The sequence below is a fragment of the Pyrus communis genome, chromosome 14 (genome assembly GCF_041283825.1).
Source record: "Pyrus communis isolate YQ-2024b chromosome 14, ASM4128382v1, whole genome shotgun sequence".
Lineage (NCBI taxonomy): Eukaryota > Viridiplantae > Streptophyta > Magnoliopsida > Rosales > Rosaceae > Pyrus > Pyrus communis.
The window spans coordinates 4971866-4991903 of record NC_142578.1 but is presented as its reverse complement, the minus strand read 5'-3'; the positions used below and the strand labels follow the sequence as shown (position 1 = coordinate 4991903).

General features: G+C 37.0%; 2 protein-coding genes across 2 annotated transcripts; both read right to left on the bottom strand.

Moving 5' to 3' along the window:
* Positions 1–248: 248 nt before the first annotated feature.
* LOC137712341 (cytochrome P450 736A117-like) lies at positions 249–2238 on the bottom strand. Its single transcript, XM_068451437.2, has 2 exons — positions 1279–2238; positions 249–1020 (listed from the first exon to the last, which is right to left on the bottom strand). The coding sequence occupies exons 1-2, from the start codon at positions 2185–2187 to the stop codon at positions 409–411; spliced, it is 1521 nt and encodes a 506-aa protein (XP_068307538.2). The 5' UTR covers positions 2188–2238; the 3' UTR covers positions 249–408.
* Positions 2239–10891: 8653 nt separating this feature from the next.
* On the bottom strand, positions 10892–12792 carry LOC137712343 (cytochrome P450 736A117-like). The gene is made up of 2 exons (XM_068451439.2): positions 11834–12792; positions 10892–11743 (listed from the first exon to the last, which is right to left on the bottom strand). Exons 1-2 carry the CDS (start codon positions 12734–12736, stop codon positions 11123–11125), a joined length of 1524 nt encoding a protein of 507 aa, XP_068307540.2. The 5' UTR covers positions 12737–12792; the 3' UTR covers positions 10892–11122.
* Between the last annotated feature and the right edge of the window lie 7246 nt (positions 12793–20038).

Here is a 20038-nt window from a genome sequence, read left to right as displayed (position 1 = left end):
CTTCCCATGACGATGTGGGGTGTTGTCCGACATTGGAATGTTATGGTATATTGCATATGTTTATAAGAAGTTGGACTACGTATTCTACATATCGCCAATTGCTTTTATGGTGAATCCTCAACTTCCTTCACTTCCAAAATCTACAAGTTTACGCACAGTTAATTGAGCACAAGATATGGCATTGATTTCTTCTTCTTTACTTTTTTTTTTTTTTTTTTAACTTATGTTTCTTTGACTTTTGCGGTAAATGAAATCAAATCCTAACACTGTATAAATTATTTTCCTTAAATTGATCCATTTGATAATGCAGCTGTCTTTTTCCAATGGTACATCTATGGCAGCTGCAGGCTTAGACAAATGATTTGATCAATTATTTCAAAACAGGATATAGGCTATAGCCTCAATCTTTCAACATGAAAATGGAATAGCAACAGCTCTGAGAGCATTTTTTCTGTGTATGGTTATACCAGTAGATTCAGTCATGTCTAAATCCTCCCCACTTGCTCCACCAGGCAATGTCCAGTCGAACTTGTGCACGATATTTGCCAACGCAATCTCATTGACAGCCATGGCAAACTGAATTCCCGGACAGACCCTCCTACCAGCACCAAATGGAATTAACTGAAAGTCATTCCCTTTATAATCTATCTCACTATTCAAGAACCTTTCTGGCTCAAACTCATCTGGTTTTTCATATAGTTTGGGATCTCTTCCAATTTGCCATGCATTGATCATAACGTGTGTCTTGGCTTTAATTTTGTAACCACCTATTTCCACGTCCTGGGCCGCAATCCTGGGCATTAGTAATGGAACTGGTGGATGTAGGCGAAGAGTCTCCTTGATCACCGCCTTCAAGTAGTGCATTCCAATCAAATCATCTTCTGTTATGTGTTCTCCCTTTCGAACTATTTCTCGTACCTCATTCTGCAACTTTTTCATGACCCTAGGATGCCTTAAAAGCTCAGTCATTGCCCACTCCAGGACTGTATATGTGGTATCAGTGCCAGCAGCAAACATATCCTGCAACAGTTAATATTACTGATTAAGGTATTTGAAATACATATAATTACATAGAGGAAGAATTGTGTTAGTTTTAAAGGAAAATAAGCAGCGGGAAGCATGACAACTCATCCGATTTGATTTACTATTCAACTTGTAACAGTATGTGATTTAACACTGAAGTTTTGGATTTTCAGCTGTTTAATATCTAATATATGTACGAATCAGTTTACTTAATAGCTTTATAACAGAAACATAGAGAGAGAGAGAGATGATTACCAAGATGAGAGCCTTAATACTAACTGTCTCAATAGGAAAACCTGCCAAGTTTTCTTTCTGAAATGCAAGCAAAACATCGACAAAATCCTGTTGGCCATCCTCTCCACTCTCTGAACTCTGACCCATATGCTCTTGGACCACCTTATCTAAAAAGTCATCAAACTTCTTAGCCACCTTGTCGAACCTGGCTTCCAAACCGTTGACACGGCTCAACCAAGAAAGCCATGGGATATAGTCCCCAATGTTAGTAGTTCCCAATAACTCAGTGAACTCCCCCAGAAGTCCCTCAAACTTCATCCCACCTTCTCCACTGTACTTCCTCCCCAGAGCGACTCTACATACAACATCATTAGTAAGCCTCGCAAACATTTCGCTTAAATTCAAAACTGATGGTGATGACTTCATTATGTTGCTGATCATGGTTTTGGTTTCCTCTTCTCTAACAAAGCGAAAAGAGCGAACCCTTTTGTTGCTCAAAAGATTTATGACACATATGCTTTTGACCTGCCTCCAATACTCACCATAAGGAGCAGATGCAACGTCTTTGAAGTTGTAGAGAAGCTTCTCAAAGTTGGTGGACTTGGGTCGATCAGAAAATGTGAGGTCATGGGTTTTCATGATCTCCCGAGCTTCCTGAGCTGAAGAGACAACAAGGACTGGGACATGTCCGAAGTGAAGAAGCATGAGAGGGCCATGGCGTTGAGATAATGTTTGCAGTGAGCGATGAGGGTACAAGTCTATTTGGTGAAAGTTTCCAATGATAGGGAGCTTTGGCGGAGAAGGTGGTGATGAGGTTTTGTTGGAGGTTGTGGTGGAGGAGTACCATCTGTATATGAGAATGATGAAAATGGCCAGAAGTGTGAAGGCCAAAGGTTGCAAAAAGGAGGTGGTTTCATTCACCAGCATCATTGTCCTACCTGGGAAAAGAAAATGTGTTTTCGTGTATGTATTCTCTGCGCTTGAGTGTTTATATAATCCTACTTTGTGGGGTAGGTGGCCTTTTTTTTTTAGCAGATGTGCCATAGATTGCTCCATTTGTATATTCCAAAGCAAATTTCATTTTCATTACCTTGTTTTCTATCTTCTTTTCCTTTGTCTCACTTAGTTATCGGTTTCTATGTCATCTTATATTTTCTTTGAAATAACCATAACAAAAAAAAAAACAAGAACAGTATACAAGGTGGTGTATAGGACATCTTTAAGACAAAAGCTTTCAAATTGTTGTTGACCACTAGGCATGATGAGCTAAAGCTTGGTAAGATTCACATAATCTGCAGCTTTGGTATGATGAGCTAAAACTTGGTAAGATTCACATAATCTGCAGCTTTGATTGAATTGTAGCAGCCAAATAGAATAATGCACTACAAAAGCTTAACAGGGGTATGTGGAAGGTAAAAAATGGTATGTGGATAACACCACTCTTTGTGATAAATGACCCTTTATAATATTTACTTAATTTTGGGATGAGATCTGTCGGATGAAAAAAAGATAATGGTTGAATTTGTTTTAGGGTTGCAAAGCAATAGAAATAGATGTAATACTAATTTTACTTTTTAAGTCAGGTAAGCCTAGGACCGTTGGTTATTTTAATTATATTTTATTTTACAGATTAAAAACTTATTATTATTTTATTTTATTTATTTTTAATATTTAAGAGTTGTGTTTTATTAGAAGAGTCGTAATCCATTTCTAAAAGGGTATGAGAAGTTATTTAAATAAGAAACCTCAAACAGAAAACACAATACGCTAAGGGGATGTAGTCAAATTAAGATCTAAAAGGATTTTAAAAGACTTTAGAATCAGCTTGTAATCAATTAGGATTTTAAAGAGGATTTTAAAGGACTTTAAAATCATGATATAGTCAAAGTAAGATTTAACAGGATTTGAAAGAATACATCCAAATCCAGGTGTAGTCAATTAAGATTTAAAATTCTTGGTACAAATCTGTAGGTATTCAAAATGTTATGGATTTTAACGGATTTCATTAAGTAATGGATTTTGGAGGATTTGAGAGCCAATTTATGCATAAAAAAGGCTATGAAGAATCTCATCCACACCCCTAGGATTTCCTTCTTCAAACTGACTTCTTTCTTATCTGAATTTCTCCTTTGTGTGTCAGATTTCTATATCATTTACGTTGTAGGAATCAACTATAAATCCATAGAAATCCATGAAACAAGTTCATACAAATCCATAGAAATATATAATAAAAATCCATATAAATATACTAAAATCTATATAGATTTGTAGAGTCTAATAAAATCCTTTAAAATCTGTCACTTATAAAAATCCATTAAAATCCTCTAAAATCCAAATTGATTACACCCAATTTTCTATCTCCCTCAATCCTATACTTGTTATCACTCTTAAGTAACAATACAATTGTTTTAATTTCTACAGTATTATAGCAATCTTACATCTCTCTCACTTGTTATTTGTCAGTATTATATAACAAATGGCAAGCCTAAAAGAAGCCAATAGTGTTAGGCCTGAACATTTTAGTGGCCATAATTTTCGTAGGTGACAAAAACAAGTGAAATATTGGTTACCTGTCTTAGGACTTGTATCCGCACTTGAAGAAACTCAATCAAATAAAGATTCCTCTTCTAAAGAGTCATCTTCTAAACTAATGCATGAACTAATAGAATACCATTGTTACAACAAAATCTTAAGTGCCCTTTCTGATCATCTCTATGATGTGTATCATGCTACTACATCCACCGCCAAAGAACTTTGGGAAACTTTAGAAGCGGAATATGGAATTGTAGATGCTGGGATGGATAGGTTCACGGTCTCAAAATTTAATGATTATAAGATGGTTACTAATAAGTCTGTGGGGGAACAAATACATGAGTATCAAGAGCTATTAAGAGGTGTTGAGAAGAAAGGAACGAAGTTTAGTGAGGACTTTAAAATCTCCTGCCTTATTGATAAACTGCCTCAATCTTGGAATGACTTTGCTAGAACCTTAAGGCATAAACAAGGAGAACTTACTTTGGTTCAAGTCATAAATTCAATTAGGATCGAAGAGAAACATAGGTTAAGCCAACAGAAGGAAACCGAAAAGCAAACAACTGTGAACTTAGTTGAGAATGACACCCACAAAAATGGAAAAAAAAATACAATAAGTTCACCATAAATAATAAGAAGAATTTCAAACCTAGAAGAACAAATTTTTAATTCAAATCACCCAACCAAAATAAGAACTTCCACAAGACTAAGGATCAAGGGAGAGAGGAGGTTTGCTTCGTTTGCGAAAGAACCAATCATAAGGCTAAGGATTGCTTCTACAAGAAGACTGAGGAGAACAAGTCTAAGTCAAATCATAATGGTCCAAAAGCCCAAGTGAATATACTGATGGAGCAACAATCTTCTCAAGCACATTTTAAGTATGATTCCTTTGTCAATTTTACTTATGAAAATAAGGATTGGTGGGTAGATTTTGGAGCTAACGTACATGTCTGCTTTGATTGTGAAATTTTTAAAACCTATCAGAAATCAAGTGGAGGACGTGTAACTCTAGGAAATGACCCAATGTCGCAAGTGCTTGGAATTGGAGACATAGAACTAAAGATGACATCTAGAAAGGTCTTAATTTTGAAGGACGTGTGACATATACCTGATATTAGAAGAAATTTAATTAGGGGATCATGCTTAGTAAAGCAAGGCTATAAAGTTGTAATGGAATCAAATAGGGTTGTAATAACTAAGAATAATGTATTCGTTGGAAAAGGTTTTATCAGTGAAGGATTATTTAAGTTAAGAGTTTCTTCCGAGTGCAAAATATTCCAAAAGTTCTCAATGTTGAATCTAGTAATGTTTGGCATGGATGTTTGGGACTTGTAAACTTGTTCAAAATTAAGAAAATGATGGATTCGGACCTAGTCCCAAAGTCAAATATGAATCTTAAGCATAAGTATGAAATTTGTGTACAAGCAAAACAACCCAAGAAACCTTTTAAGTATGTGGAAAGGAATACCCAAATGTTAGAGCTTATACATAGTGATGTTTGTGACTCAAATAGGTAACCTACTAGAGCTGGTAATAAGTATTTTGTCACATTTATAGATGATTGTTTGAAGTATTGTTATATTTATTTGATAAAGACCAAGGATGAAGTATTTGGTAAATTTAAGATTTACAAGATAGAAGTGGAAAATCAATTAGAAAAAAAGGATAAAGAGACTTAGGTCTGATAGAGGTGGTGAGTACACTATTACCGATCTTAGTGTTTTTTGTGAAGAACATGGTATTATACATGAAGTAACAACACCCTATTCTCCACAATCAGATGGAGTTGTAGAAAGAAAGAATAGAACCTTATTGGACATGGTGAATGCAATGCTTTTGAGTTCTAGATTACCATAAAATTTGTGGGGGGAAGCAATTTTGACTGCATGTTTTATATTAAATGGAGTAATCATTAAAGACAACACTACTACTCCATATGAAATTTGGAAAAAAGAGAACACCAAATCTCCAAGTCTTGAAAGTGTGGGGGTGTTTGGCTAAAGTTGCAATCTCAGAACCTAAGAGAACGAAGATAGGACCTAAAACTGTGGATACTATTTTCATAGGTTATGCTCATAATAGTAGTGCCAATAGATTTCTAGTCGTCAACTCTGAAATAAATGCAATTTCTACTAACACTACATTGGAGTCTAGGGATGCAACATATTTTGAAGACATATTTCCTTTCAAGACTACAATGCAAAAGCAAGTGGTAGATAGATCATGCACTAGTACTAACAAAGCCTCCACAAGTATTAGCCATCAAGTTATAAATGAAGAAGAACCTCTAGCAGAATTTAGAATGAGTAAGAGACCTGGAGTGGAGAAGAACTTTGGTGATGATTTTTATACTTTTTTAATTGAAGGTGATCCAACAACATATAAGGAAGCCATGATCTCTGTTGATGCTCCATTTTGAAAAGAAGCTATAAACAGTGAAGTTGAGTCTATTTTATAAAACGACACTTGGTAGTTAATGGATTTACCACCCGGTACTACACCAATTGGTTGTAAGTGGGTATTTAGGAAGAAACTGAAGCCTGATGGAAGTATAGACAAGTACAAAGTTAGGCTAGTAGCCAAGGGATTCACTCAAAAGAAAGGAATTGATTATTTTGACACTTACTCTCTTGTGTCTAGGATTACCACAATGAGGATCCTCATAGCATTAGCTTCTATACACAATTTAGTAGTTCATCAAATGGATTTTAAAACAGCATTTTTTAATGGAGACTTAGATGAAGAAATTTATATGGAGCAGCCCGAAGGATTTATAATGAAAGGCCAAGAACATGAAGTGTGTAAGTTGGTTAAATTGTTATATGGACTCAAGCAAGCTCCTAAGCAATGGCATGAGAAGTTTGATGAAGTCCTTTTAGAATATGATTTTGAAATTAATGAGCATAAAAAGTGTGTCTACAACAAGGAAGGCAATGGATAGTGTGTTATTTTATGTCTTTACGTTGATGATATACTATTATTTGGAACAAGTATGGAAATTGTGAAAGATGTTAAGTCTTATCTATCAAAGAGATTTGATATGAAAGATCTAGGAGAAGCCAATATTATTTTGGGAATGAAAGTAAAAAGAACACAAGCAAGTTTTATTATAAACCAAGCTAGTTCAATTGAGAAAATGCTTAAGAAGTTCAATTTTTCCAATTGCAATCCTATCTCGACACCATATGAACCAAGTGTGCTTACTTAAAAATTAGTGGTGAACCTGTGTGTCAACTCCAGTATTCTCAAATGATTGGATCTTTGATGTATATAGCAAATAAAACTAGACCTGATATAGCTTATGCGGTTGGAAGGCTAAGTGGATACACTCATAATCCAAGTAAAGAACACTGGAATGCCTTAAGGCGAGTGTTTAAGTATCTAAGAGGAACTATGGATTATTCTGTACACTATAAAGGATTTCCTTATGTAGTAGAAGGGTACAGTGATGCAAATTGGATCATTGATAGCTCCGAAGTGAAATCTACTTCAGGTTATGTATTTTTATTGGGAGGAACAGTTATATCTTGGGGATCTAAGAAACAAACAATAATTTCTAGAAGTACAACGAAATCTGAACTCATAGCTCTTGATACTGCATGTATAGAGGCTGAATGGATTAATAATTTTTTGCTTGATATCCCATTGGTGAGCAAACTTATACCTGCCATCTCCATACATTGTGATAATAAGGCTATGATAGATTTAGTGAGGCAGACACATACAAATAAGAAATTAAATAGACATATTAATGTTAGATACAAATCTGTGAGAAGCTTGTTAAATAAAGAAGTTGTTTCTTTGGACTATGTGAAGTCGGAAAAGAACATTATTGATCAATTGACCAAAGGTCTATAATGGAGTCCTAGATTTGTCGAGGGGATGGGCTTAAACCCATAAGGAAGTCACCTAGGGAAGAAACCCAACCTTTGTGATTGGAGATCCCATGAAGAAGGTACAATGGGTAGAAACAATCCATATTGTGTGACTTATATTCCAGCACCCTAAAATAGGAGATTTGAAATAAAATCCCCTGCTCATCCCTATGACATTTGTGCTGATGATATGTGATGTTAAGGAAGGACATTGTCCTGAATGAGTTCCAAGGTGGGCAATCTCCCTCAAAGTACAGGTCACATGTACTCTTGAAGGACTCACCTAAGTGAGAGTAGTCGTGAGGCCGCGATTGTGAGAATTGGGTTGTTCTCTAAAAACACTCATGAGAATCAAGACTAAGCGCATGGCCATAAATAGCGCTAACCCACGCCAAGTCTTTGATCAATACTATGCGTGTCAAATGTTGTAATATGAATTAAAGGAATCTAGTTCAAGACTTAGTTCACTATGATTCCTTCGGATGAAAACTATGAACACTAAGTGTAGGTTCGAGTCCAAAAGACACCTACACCCATTGCATGGTATACAAATTGCCCAAACTTCCATTTCTTCAATTGTGTCTATTTTATTCCTCATAGAGTTTTGAATCTTGTGGGGGATTGTTGGTTATTTTAATTATATTTTATTTTAAAGATTCAAAACTTATTATTATTTTATTTTATTTATTTATAATATTTAAGAGTTTTGTTTTATTTGAAGAGTCATAATCCTTTTCTAAAGGGGTATGGGAAGTTCTTTAAATAAGAAACATCAGACATAAAACACAATACGCTAAAACTTTTCTGTCTCCCTTAGTTCTCACATCTCTGTCAGTTTACATTCATACTTTATAATTCTTGGGCAATTGATCACTACTTGGCAATCCCGTCTGCCGTTGGCGTGTATATCGGATCAGACATCCTATGAGGCTTTGAGTTGTATCTTGGAGTTGTAGGCACCGTCATAACCTGCACGTAGGGAGGCGTCTACGGCTTTAGGGCAGCAACATCACGCATCTCTTTGGATTATAAGTCTGATAGTGATTATACATTTGATTTGTTATATTTGATCATATATATAGTTGGTATATTTTTGCAATATATTTCACAAGGACTACTGTAGTCCTTAAAAGCATCTCCAAAGAAGATGCCAAAATGTACACATCAGCTATAACAGTAAAAAAAGACCATACTAATATTCTCCAACTGAAGTGTCAAATCTTATGTGGCGATGACATGGATTAGCAGTAAAAAAAGTTGTTATCAAATTTGACAACAGCTTCAAATGTTTTTTTTATTAATTATTAAATGTATTTTATTAATTTTAATTAGTTTAATAATTTATTATAATTAATGTTGAGTTGACCGATGCAATTATCCTACTTTTTCCTTTTTTTCAATCAAGGAAAGTGAACAGATTAGTGTGTCCCTTATTAAATTTTAATTAGTTTAATAATTTATTTTATAAAATAATAATTTAATTTGACATATCGGTTGGAGAACAAAACTTTAAAAGATGTCAAAGTGTCACATAAGCTGTCAAAATTTAAATTTTATGTTCAAAATTTGACATCTCATTTGAAGATGAATTAACTCTGCCCCGCCAGTCAATATAGAACCACGTAAATTGTTACCTTGTCCAAAAGAAGGCGCCGCTTTGATAATTTTATCAATTTCTGGCGTCTCTCCATATGCCTAACTCTTTATTCAGAATTTTCGTCTTACTGCTAAGTGTGCCTTCGTAATGATTGTTATAAAAAAGACCAGCATGATCTTCATGAATTCTCATTGTCTGTAATTGGATCATGGGAAACGACAACCAAACACTAGCACAAGAAACATGACCATGCTGTTTTGGTTTCGACAGGAGAAGCCATTTTTGTAAGCACAAACAAAATAAGAGCGTAGAAAATAAGGATACGAAGGATTATATATAAAGTTTTGGTATGGGAAGTGAAGAATATGATTTGGTATTTATAAAAAATATTTGGAAAGAGGGGTTGGTATTTTTTGTTTTTCTGATTTTCCTTCTCCTTTGTAAACGTTTGCCCTTTTTTTTTTCTTTCCATTTATTACATTTTTTTAATTTATTACAGTTGAAAATATAAAAACTGTTTGATTATAATCAAATTGGATGATACAATTGCACCACGTGTAATAAAGGCATTGAACTAGCGGTTGGGAGCTCAGCCGACCGTTGTGGTGGACCCCACACATTCGTTTCTGTTGCACCATTCTTTCTCAGTTCCTCGGACGTGTGTAGAGCACACAACACAAAATAAATAAATAAATAAATAAATAAAATCGTGGCTGGCATCAACAAAATGGATCTGAACTTAAGGGCTAGAATCGCCAAGGCCCTACCAGCCATGGCTTGGAGGAGATAGGTGAAGGGAATTTTGGAGTGGATTTTAACTTTAGCCATAGCAAATTCCATGGGTGGAAATGCTGTTACCCAAGCAATTGCCATTTGCTTGGGCCTGGATGGCTTTGTTTCATGCGCAAGGCTTTCACATGCCATACTCATGGTTGGTCCTGTTGCATGCGTTAAAGTTTTAAGCCATAACAAAATAATAGTGTAATTTATATACTTATTTATATTTTTTACGCATTTTTGTTAATTTTTTATTATTAATCTTCTTTAATTCATTCGATTCGATGATCAAAAATTAAGAGAAGTATGTTAAAAGTCAAAATAAGTGTGAATAACATTACCCTAGCAAAATCCTTTGAGATACATAAAGTTGCAATTTGTCCCCTCAGCATATCAAAATCAACGCATGCATAGGTGACTTTCTCTTTCTTTCCTTGCTCAAACATTATCAGACCGTGTTTGGTGTCGAAGATTAAATTGTATTGAATAAAATGATCATTAAATTTAACCGCTTTTGATATGTATTTTTTATTTTTTTGCTAGTGTATGGTTTATCGAGGCTTTTGCGGTATTGGACTTTTGTTGAAAAAAAAAAAAAAAAAAAAACAGGTATTGGACCAAAAGAAAAAGGGAAAAAATGGGTAAAGACTCTTTCGTCCAAACAGTTCCACATAAGAGAAAAACAGTTCCGGCAAACACCAATGCTCCAATATGGGTTTTGTTGGGGGCTGTAGTGGAGGAGGAGGATCAAGAAAATGGCCAGCAATGTGAAGGCGAAGGGTTGCGAAAACGAGGACGTTTCATTCACCAGCATCATAGTTTTAAAGAAGAAAATTAAACCTTTTTTGTCAGGTGAAGAAAAATTGAACCTAATTATATAGAAATGGTATTGCAACGGCTTTTATGTTACATAGAAATTAAACCTTTTACAGTATATGATTAGGTTTAGAAGAAAATTAAACCTAATTATATATCGTAGAACAAGAAAATTAAAAGACTAATGGGCATTCAGCATCCTTTATTTTTTAACCCTAGACAATTAAAGAGAAATTCCAAGACATTGAACTCCCACTCCTATTCTCCATCAATCTTCCCATGGAAATGGAATAGCAACAGCTTTGAGAGGATAATTTTTACGTGTGGTTGAACCGGTAGATTCAGTCATGTCTAAATCCTCCCCACTTGCTCCATCAGGCAACGCCCAGTCGAACTTGTGCACGATATTTGCCAACGCAATCTCATTGACAGCCATGGCGAACTGAATTCCTGGACACATCCTCCTACCAGCACCAAATGGAATCAACTTAAAGTCAGTCCCTTTATAATCTATCTCACTATTCAAGAACCTTTCTGGCTCGAAATCTTCTGGTTTTTCATAGAGTCTGGCATCTCTTCCAATTTGCCACGCATTGATCATAACGTGTGTCTTGGCTTTAATTTTGTAACCACCTATTTCCACATCTTGGGATGCAATCCTGGGCAATAGTAATGGAATTGCTGGGTGTAAGCGAAGAGTCTCCTTCATCACCGCCTTCAAGTAGTGCATTTCAATCAAATCATCCTCCGTGACTCCGTCTGTTTTGTTTCCAACTATTCCCCTTACTTCTTTCTGCAATTTCTTCATGACCCTTGGATGCCTCAAAAGCTCAGTCATTGCCCACTCTAGTAATCTAGATGTTGTATCAGTGCCAGCAGCAAACATATCCTACAAGCACAAAATGTTTTGATTAAGATATTAACCTCTAACATATAAAGAGAGAGAGAGAGAGAGAGAGAGAGAGAGAGAGAGAGTTACCAAGATGAGGGCTTTTATAGTATCTATATCAAAAGGAAAACGGCCAGCCAAATTTTCCTTCTGAATTGAAAGTAAAACGTCGACAAAATCCTTTTGGTCATCATCTCCACTCTTTGAACTACAGTTCATGTGTTCTTGAATAACTCTATCTATAAAGTTATCAAACTGCTTAGCCACCTTGCCTAACTTGGCCTCCAAACCATTGACACGGCTCATCCAAGAAAGCCATGGGATATAGTCCCCAATGTTAGTATTTCGCAACAACTCAGTGAACTCCCTCAAAAGTCCCTCAAACTTCATCCCTTCACCACTGTACTTCCTCCCCAGAGCCACTCTACACGCCACATCATTAGTAAGCCTCACAAACATTTCGCTTAAATTCAAAACAGATGGTGATGACTTCATTATGTCGCTGATCATGGTTTTGGTTTCCTCTTCTCTGACAAAGCGAAAAGAGCGAACCCTTTTGTTGCTCAAAAGATTTAAGACGCATATACTTTTAACCTGCCTCCAATACTCACCATAAGGAGCAGATGCAATGTCTTTGTAGTTGTAGAGAAGTTTCTCAAAGTTGGTGGACTTGGGTCGGTCAGAAAATGTGAGGTCATGGGTTTTCATGATCTCGCGGGCAGCCTCAGCCGAAGAGACAACAAGAACTGGGACACTTCCAAAGTGGAGGAGCATGAGAGGGCCATGACATTGAGATAAGGCTTGAAGCGAGCGATGAGGGATCAAGCCTAGTTGGTGAAGGTTTCCAATGATAGGGAGCTTTGGTGGAGAAGGTGGTGTTGGGGTTTTGTTGGTGGTTATAGCGGAGGAGTATCGTCTGTATAGGAGGATAAGGAAAATGGCCAGCAGTGTGATGGCCAAAGGTTGCAAAAAGGAGGTTTCATTCTCCAGCATCAGTCTTATTTATTAGGATAAGAAAATTTATGGCCAGCACTGTGGGTGTGTTTGCTGCGCTCGTGTGTTTATATAAAGGTATAGATCATCCATGATATCTCAAGCTTACATATGCATCGAAGAGTGCTGAAGTAACATAACGACCACACGGTGATGATATAATAACAACATGGTAAAAACTTTTTATTTCTATGACAAAATGTAAAAAACTGATCATTCTAGCTAATTGCCCAAAAACTTGTATATTTGCAAGTTTCCAAATTGGTAAAACTAAAAAGCTCTTTGGTTCATGGATGGCCATGAGTTTTTGCTTGTGCAGTTGTTTTTCTATTTTGGCCTGGAAACATAGTTATTGTCCAACTCCAAAGCGACTGCGAACCCTTGCTCAAAAGATTGCCAGAAGGAGGATGTAACCACTACATAAATAATGATACCTACCACTTAGTACTACAGTTTAGTGGTATTCCTCTTCACTTGTAAGTGAAAGGTTTTATGTTTGATTCTCGTCAAAAATAAATTTGAATCACATTATTATGGGCGACCACATTATTATGACTAGCTCAGTATGAGATTTAACCTATTCATCCACCTCCTTAGTGTAAATACTATTTCAAATAGAGCATGTGAACACAAATTGTTGTGTGTTAGCGCAACCGTTTTCTTGCTTGCTAGTGCTTTCGGTCAAGACGGAAAATATGTGAAGGGAACGTTATGATGGTCCATTACAAGAGGAGGAGATCCAGTTGTTGCTTAAATTTTTTGGAGCTTTATTTGAATTTTGAATAGATAATTAAAGCCAATAAATAGGAGCCACATAAGAGTTGGCGGACTCAATGAGTTCGTTTCTTTTGTTTATCTTCCAGCAGGTGAATCTTCTTATATATAAAGCCAACAAACCCAACAAATAGTGTCTTTTGATGTCATAAACTTCATAAAAAATAATTGGACAGAAATGCCCCTCAAACAAAAAACTTCAAAAACAACCCAAAATAATACATGAAATGTATGGTAGGGGTATTTTTATCATTTTAACAGTGTTTTTTAATAATAATTTTTTTGTACAGTTTTTTTTTAAATTAGAACCTCACAATAAATTAACAATAATGTAATTCTACTAGTTGTTCATTAAATATTATTTTCTCTATTTTTAAACACCTTCAAAACATCTTGATAAGCATGTAATGTCGATTATAAAAAAAGTATTTTGCACATGCATAATAATATGATTAAATTAGTTGTCAAATGATTGTTTTTTTTTTTTTTGAACAAACGATATTATCTACACTAAGAGGTTTCTTCTAACGTGATCTAGGATTATTCACTTACTTCCAATATTTGACTTTCCTTTTGTCAATTCACGCGTATAAATACATTTAAAACATGTAAGTTGTAACGACCTGTCTCGAATTTCACGAAACGAAAGGGGTATTTTCATATTTTCACTTTGGTTTGGTTTTATTTGTTTAAAACCTTGCTTTTTGGCCTTAATTGGTGTGCCCAAGGGTTGGGCTCACCCTTGAACTTGTCCCTCGACCTCTCTCCTTCTTGCACTGCCACGTGGCAGTCTCCTCTTATTCTCTCTTTCTCTCGTAGCTCACTTCCTCTCTTCCTCTCAAACTCCCCCGAGCCCTCTCTTGGACCTCTTACCACCACCATCATACTACCTTCCCAGTCATGACCTCGAACCCAAGACCGGTCCGTTGTTGTGCACAGTGGCAAAAACCACTGTCATTTCCCTCCCTTTGTGAATTTCGACGAGTTCACCATGAACCCGACCTATGTAAGCCTCGGAGACACCTTCCTTTTCCCATTTTGATGTTCTATGGCAATTGTTGAGCTTACTTATGTGGTTTGGGTGAAGATTTGATGCAGAAATGGCACTGGGAAATGTTTTCCCAGATTTCGATGACTGGGCCGTGAGTTACAGAGGTTTTCCGACCACGGCGAGTGTCACATCTCAGTCTCAACTCCGCCGTAGCATGATATTGTCCGTTTTGGGCCACACATTCATGGTTTTGTTTCTAGGAACTCACATGAGAACTTCCCAGTAAATCACTCATCCTGGGAATGCTCTCGCCCAATCTCGCTTAGATTCAGAGTTCTGATGGAATCTGAAGCATGTGAGTCCCTCAAAAGGCCTCGTGTTATAAGGAAGGGAGCATGTACATACAAGGCACATCACCCATTCTCCATTGGTCAATGTTGGATGTTCCAATCTACCCCTATTAGGGGCCTGATGTCCTCGTCGACACACTTGCACCACACGGCAAAGTGACTCTGATACCATTATGTCACATTCCAATCTCGACTCCGCTGTAGCACGATATGTCCGCTTTGGACCCCGGCCACTCCTTCACGGTTTTGTTTCTAGGAACTCACAAGCAACTTCCCAGTGGTCACCCATCCTAGGATTGCTCTAGCCCAAATTCACTTAACTTCAGAGTTCCGATGGAATCTGAAGCCTGTGAGTTCCCAAAAGGTCTCGTGTTAAAGGAAGTGGGCATGTACATATAAGGCATAGGGGATCCACCCCCTGGACGATATGGGATCTAATAATCCACTTCCCTTAGGGGCCAGTGAATTCCCAAAAGGCCTCGTGCTAAAGAAGGTGGGCATGTACATATAAGGCATAGAGGATCCACTCCCCTAGGCGATGTGGGATCTAATAATCCACCCCATTTAGGGTCCGACGTCCTCGTCGGCACACTTCCGGCCAATGATTGGTTCTAATACCATTATGTCACATCTCAATCTCGACTCCGTCGTAGCATGATATTGTCTGCTTTGGGCCACGCCTTCACGGTTTTGTTTCTGGAAATTCACACGAGAACTTCTCAGTAAGTCACCTATCCTGGGAATGCTCTCACCCAATCTCGCTTAACTTCAAAGTTCCGATAGAATCCGAAGCCAATGAGTCCCCAAAAAGCCTTGTGGTATAGAGAATGGAGCATGTACATATAAGGCACATCAACCTCTCTTCGTTGGTCGATATGGGATGTTACAATCCACCCCCCTTAGGGGCCCGACGTCCTCGTCAGCACATTTACACCGCATGACAGAGTGGCTTTGATACCATTATGTCACATCCCAGACTGGCTATTCCGTAGCACAATATTGTCCTCTTTGGGCCCTGACCACACTCTCACGGTTTTGTTTCTGGGAACTCACGAGTAACTTCCTAGTGGATTACCTATCCTGGGATTGCTCTTACATGAACTCACTTAACTTTGGAGTTCTAATGAACTCCGAAGCCAATGAGGTCCCAAAAGGCTTCGTACTATATGAAGGCAGGCATGTACATATAAGGCACATCACCCGGATCTTTTATGCCTTATATGTACATGCCCACCTCCTTTAGCACGAGGCCTTTTGGGAACTCACTGGCTTCGGATTCCATCAGAACTCCGAAGTTAAGCGAGTTTGGGCTAGAGCAATCCTAGGATGGATGACCATTGGAAAGTTGTTCATGAGTTCCCAGAAACAAAACTGTGAGGGCGTTGTTGGGGCCCAAAAAGGACAATATCGTGCTACGGTGGAGTCGAGACTGAGATGTGACATAATGGTATCAGAGCCACTCTACCGTGTGGTGCAAGTGTGCCAACGAGGACGTCGGGCCCCTGAGGGGGGTGGATTGTAGCATCCCATATCGACCAATAGGGATGGGGTGATGTGCCTTATATGCACTTGTTCCCTCCCTATAGCATGAGTTTGGGGACTCACTATCTATGGATTCCATCGGAACTCCGAAGTTAAGCGAGATTAAGCTAGAGTATTCTCAAGATGGGTGACCCACTGGGAAGTTCTCGTGTGAGTTCCCAGAAACAAAACTGTGAGGGCGTGGCCTAAAACGGATAATATCGTGCTACAGTGGAGTTGAGACTGAGATGTGACAACGAGGGACCTGAAGGTACAAACCTCACCCTCCTACCTCTATCTTTATTTTGGTGCTTAGATCGTACCTTAGGGTTGTAAATCAAGCTCGGAGGAACTTTCTAAACTGAATCCAGCCTTCTCTTTCGATTGGGTTTGGTGACCCACGATTTGAACTCGGGTCGGACTTTTAAGCCCAAAGCCCCTTCGAACCAAGCTCTTAGGCAGTGCCAACCTAGGGCCTTCGGCTCGTTTAACCCACTAAACCGTAAACCCAAACCCAGTTATCTTAAACCCCCAAAACTAGGCCTTGGGCCTGGTTTTCAAGCCCAAAGCCCTTTGACCCACAACCTAGGGCCTTCGGCTTACTAAGCCAACCCAGATCCAAACCCATGGGCCTTGTAACTCGAACCTAACCTAAGCCCAATCTTTAAACCTATTAACCTTTTAACCCAAAGCCCAACCCACCAAAACTTAACCCTAACCTAAGTCCAAACCTTAAGCCCTAAACCCGGTTGACCCGACTCGGTATGACCGTTGACTTCGATCAACGTTGACTATTGACTTTGACTTTGACCATTGATCGTTAACCTGTCAACGTTGACTTTTGTTGACTTTTTGCAAGTTTTGTCTGGGACCCCTCCTACGCTAATTTCGACGTCCTAGATTTGTTTTTTACGTCCGTTTTATGAAATTCAATCGTTTGAGTATAATTTTATTAATTGGAACCTTTATGTGCTTATGTGCGATTATTAACGGCGATTTCGTCCTTCCTATTTCATACGGCTCTCTGACGACAGAGTATCTGTGAGTGAACCCCTTCTGAAATGCATGTTTTAATAGTAGAAATGCATACATGAAAAATATGATTTAATGGTCACGTTTTATGAAATATTTTATGGGTAAATTAGATTTACACTTTATGATTATCATGCATTACCAAGAATATATTGGAATACCATACTTTATCGAATTTATATTCTTTGTAATATATATGATGGATGACTATATACTATTTATGAACATGTTTTTACACTCTTTGTAGTATATATGATGGATGACTATATACTATATAGATATTTTGAGATATATGTACGTATCTTTGGAAAGATTATATTCAACGTTTTGTGCGCATCTAGTGGTCATTGTTCTGCCTACGGGCAACGATACTTATATTGGCCTACGAGTCGGGTGATGTAGGGATCTACGGGTCGAATGAAGATTTATATATATTGGCCTACGGGTCGGGTGATGTAGGGGCCTACGGGTCAAACGAAGATTTATATATTTGGCCTACAGGTCGGGTGATGTAGGGGCCTATAGATCGAACGAAGATTTATATATTTGGCCTATGGGTTGGGTGATATAGGGGCCTATGGGTCGATTAGGATACCACTAGCTAGCACACTATATACAATATATGATTTCTGAAAGGTTTTATGGCATGCTAGAGTTTTCGGCAAAACCTATTACATATTATGCTATTGAGTTTTTATAAACTTTGGGGGTTAGTACGTTGAATAATTATTTCAGTATTATATATATATATATATATATATATATCAACTTGTTCCATTTATGTTTGTTTTAAGCCCCCTCAGAACATAGAATCGAGGCGTACAATCCCGACGTCAAGGCACTCCCGCATCGGCATTTTCGAGTCCTCTCAATGTAGGACCCATGCTCTTATTCATTCAATTTTATATTATTCATTTTTAGTGTCTAGAATTGGTAGTATGCTCTGAACACGTTCCTCAATTGCATATTAATTATATTTAACTTTATAAGTCTGATTTATTTCTTGTTCTCATGCATTCTAATATGGTTTCTTCACCTTCAGGTGTTGGTCATCAGGTGTCTACCCTGGTGTTTGGGAGAATATCAGGGTCGAGCATGTCATAAGTCGGCATAGCACTCTGTGATTCAAAAAATGTGTTCTGCTCGAGCTCACACGCGTGCAGAAGGCTAGTTCAAAGTAATTCTTGGATACTATCTTTATCCTTCGTTTTCTTTGTCGGCAAGAAACTTTTTGTCTGCCAAACAAAAATGGAAACATGATTTACTAGCAAAGATCATACATTCTATGCGTGAGAAATATTTTTTTTCTTTCTCAAATATATATATATATATATATATATATATATATTATGGTAGGAGTTACAGCAGGCATAAAAAAAAAAAAGTGTCGGCAATTAAGGATAGAGAAAGAGAGAGGGAGAGAGGATGAATTTAGAGGGTAGTGATAGGACGACATGGCTGTGAAGTTTAAAAAAAAAAACAGTAAAAATTTGTTTGCACGAAATTACTTTAATGCCCATTTTTTTTTCTTTTCTTTTCTAACATTTTTTAGTTATGTATTAAATGTTATAATTGTAATTTCATTGGTTTTTGGTTGACGAATGGAGTTCTATTAAAGCGTAGATTTAGATGTGTTGGAGCATCTCCAAATGATATGTCAAAATGTCCACATAAGCTATTACAATAAAAAAAATGACAGCCACTAATAATTTCCAACCGAAATGTCAAATCTTATGTGACATGACATTGATTGGTAACAAAGAGGATTGCTATCAAATCTAACATGAGCTTCAAATGTTTTTTTAATTAATTATTAAACGTTTTCGTTGATTTTTTATTAGTTTAATCATTTATTATAATAAATGTTGATTGTTGAATGTGCAATCTGTTCATATCCCTCTTTCTTTTTTGTTAATCAACAATAGAGTTGCGATAGAGAACGAAGGGCTCCTGGGATTGCTTCTGAAGCTATGGAGAGGCAAAACAGAGATCTGAAATTTGAAGAAAAAAAATATGAAATGAAAAAAGATTTAATTAATTGGTAAAGAAAATTCATGAATGTTTATGGAACATGTGTGTACGGAAATGGATGAGAAACCTTGTGAGTTTCTGGAGACAATTCATCTCTAATCACAGGAATAAAAAAGAATAAATCTTCTTTCCATCTCACAGAGAAAGAGCTCAATGTTCGAACTGACGAGATTTTGTTGTGTTTGGGTTTGTATAGACCTTTGCTTGGTGAAAGAAAAAGGGATTCCCAAACACAACATAAATTAAGAAAATAAAATAATGTAATAAAATAATAGTTTAATATAACATATCGGATGGAAAATGAAATGTTAAAATATGTCAAATTGCCACGTAGGCTATCAAATTTACTTAGTCCACTGGGTAAATTTTCTTGTGGAGAAGGACAGAGAAAAATGAAGTGCTTTAAGAAAGCAAAGCGTTTTAACTTTTGAATTCGAAGTTTCGTTAAGTTGCAAGAAAAATCAAAATCCAACCCAACACCAAGTCCTAAACGACAATCTAATTTCGTAGAAGTTTACTGCTACAAATAAATATAAATAAACATTCTAGGGCAATCATAACTACAAGGGGAACTTTTCGATGGATGACAAGATCGGTACATCC

Bases quoted from the DNA above. Each gene is read 5' to 3' on its own strand.
- LOC137712341 (XM_068451437.2), bottom strand. From the start codon at position 2,187: ATGATGCTGGTGAATGAAACCACCTCCTTTTTGCAACCTTTGGCCTTC. The intron at 1,021-1,278 runs GTAATCATCTCT...TAACTGTTGCAG, and splicing joins GTATTAAGGCTCTCATCTTG to GATATGTTTGCTGCTGGCAC.
- LOC137712343 (XM_068451439.2), bottom strand. From the start codon at position 12,736: ATGCTGGAGAATGAAACCTCCTTTTTGCAACCTTTGGCCATCACACTG. The intron at 11,744-11,833 runs GTAACTCTCTCT...TTGTGCTTGTAG, and splicing joins CTATAAAAGCCCTCATCTTG to GATATGTTTGCTGCTGGCAC.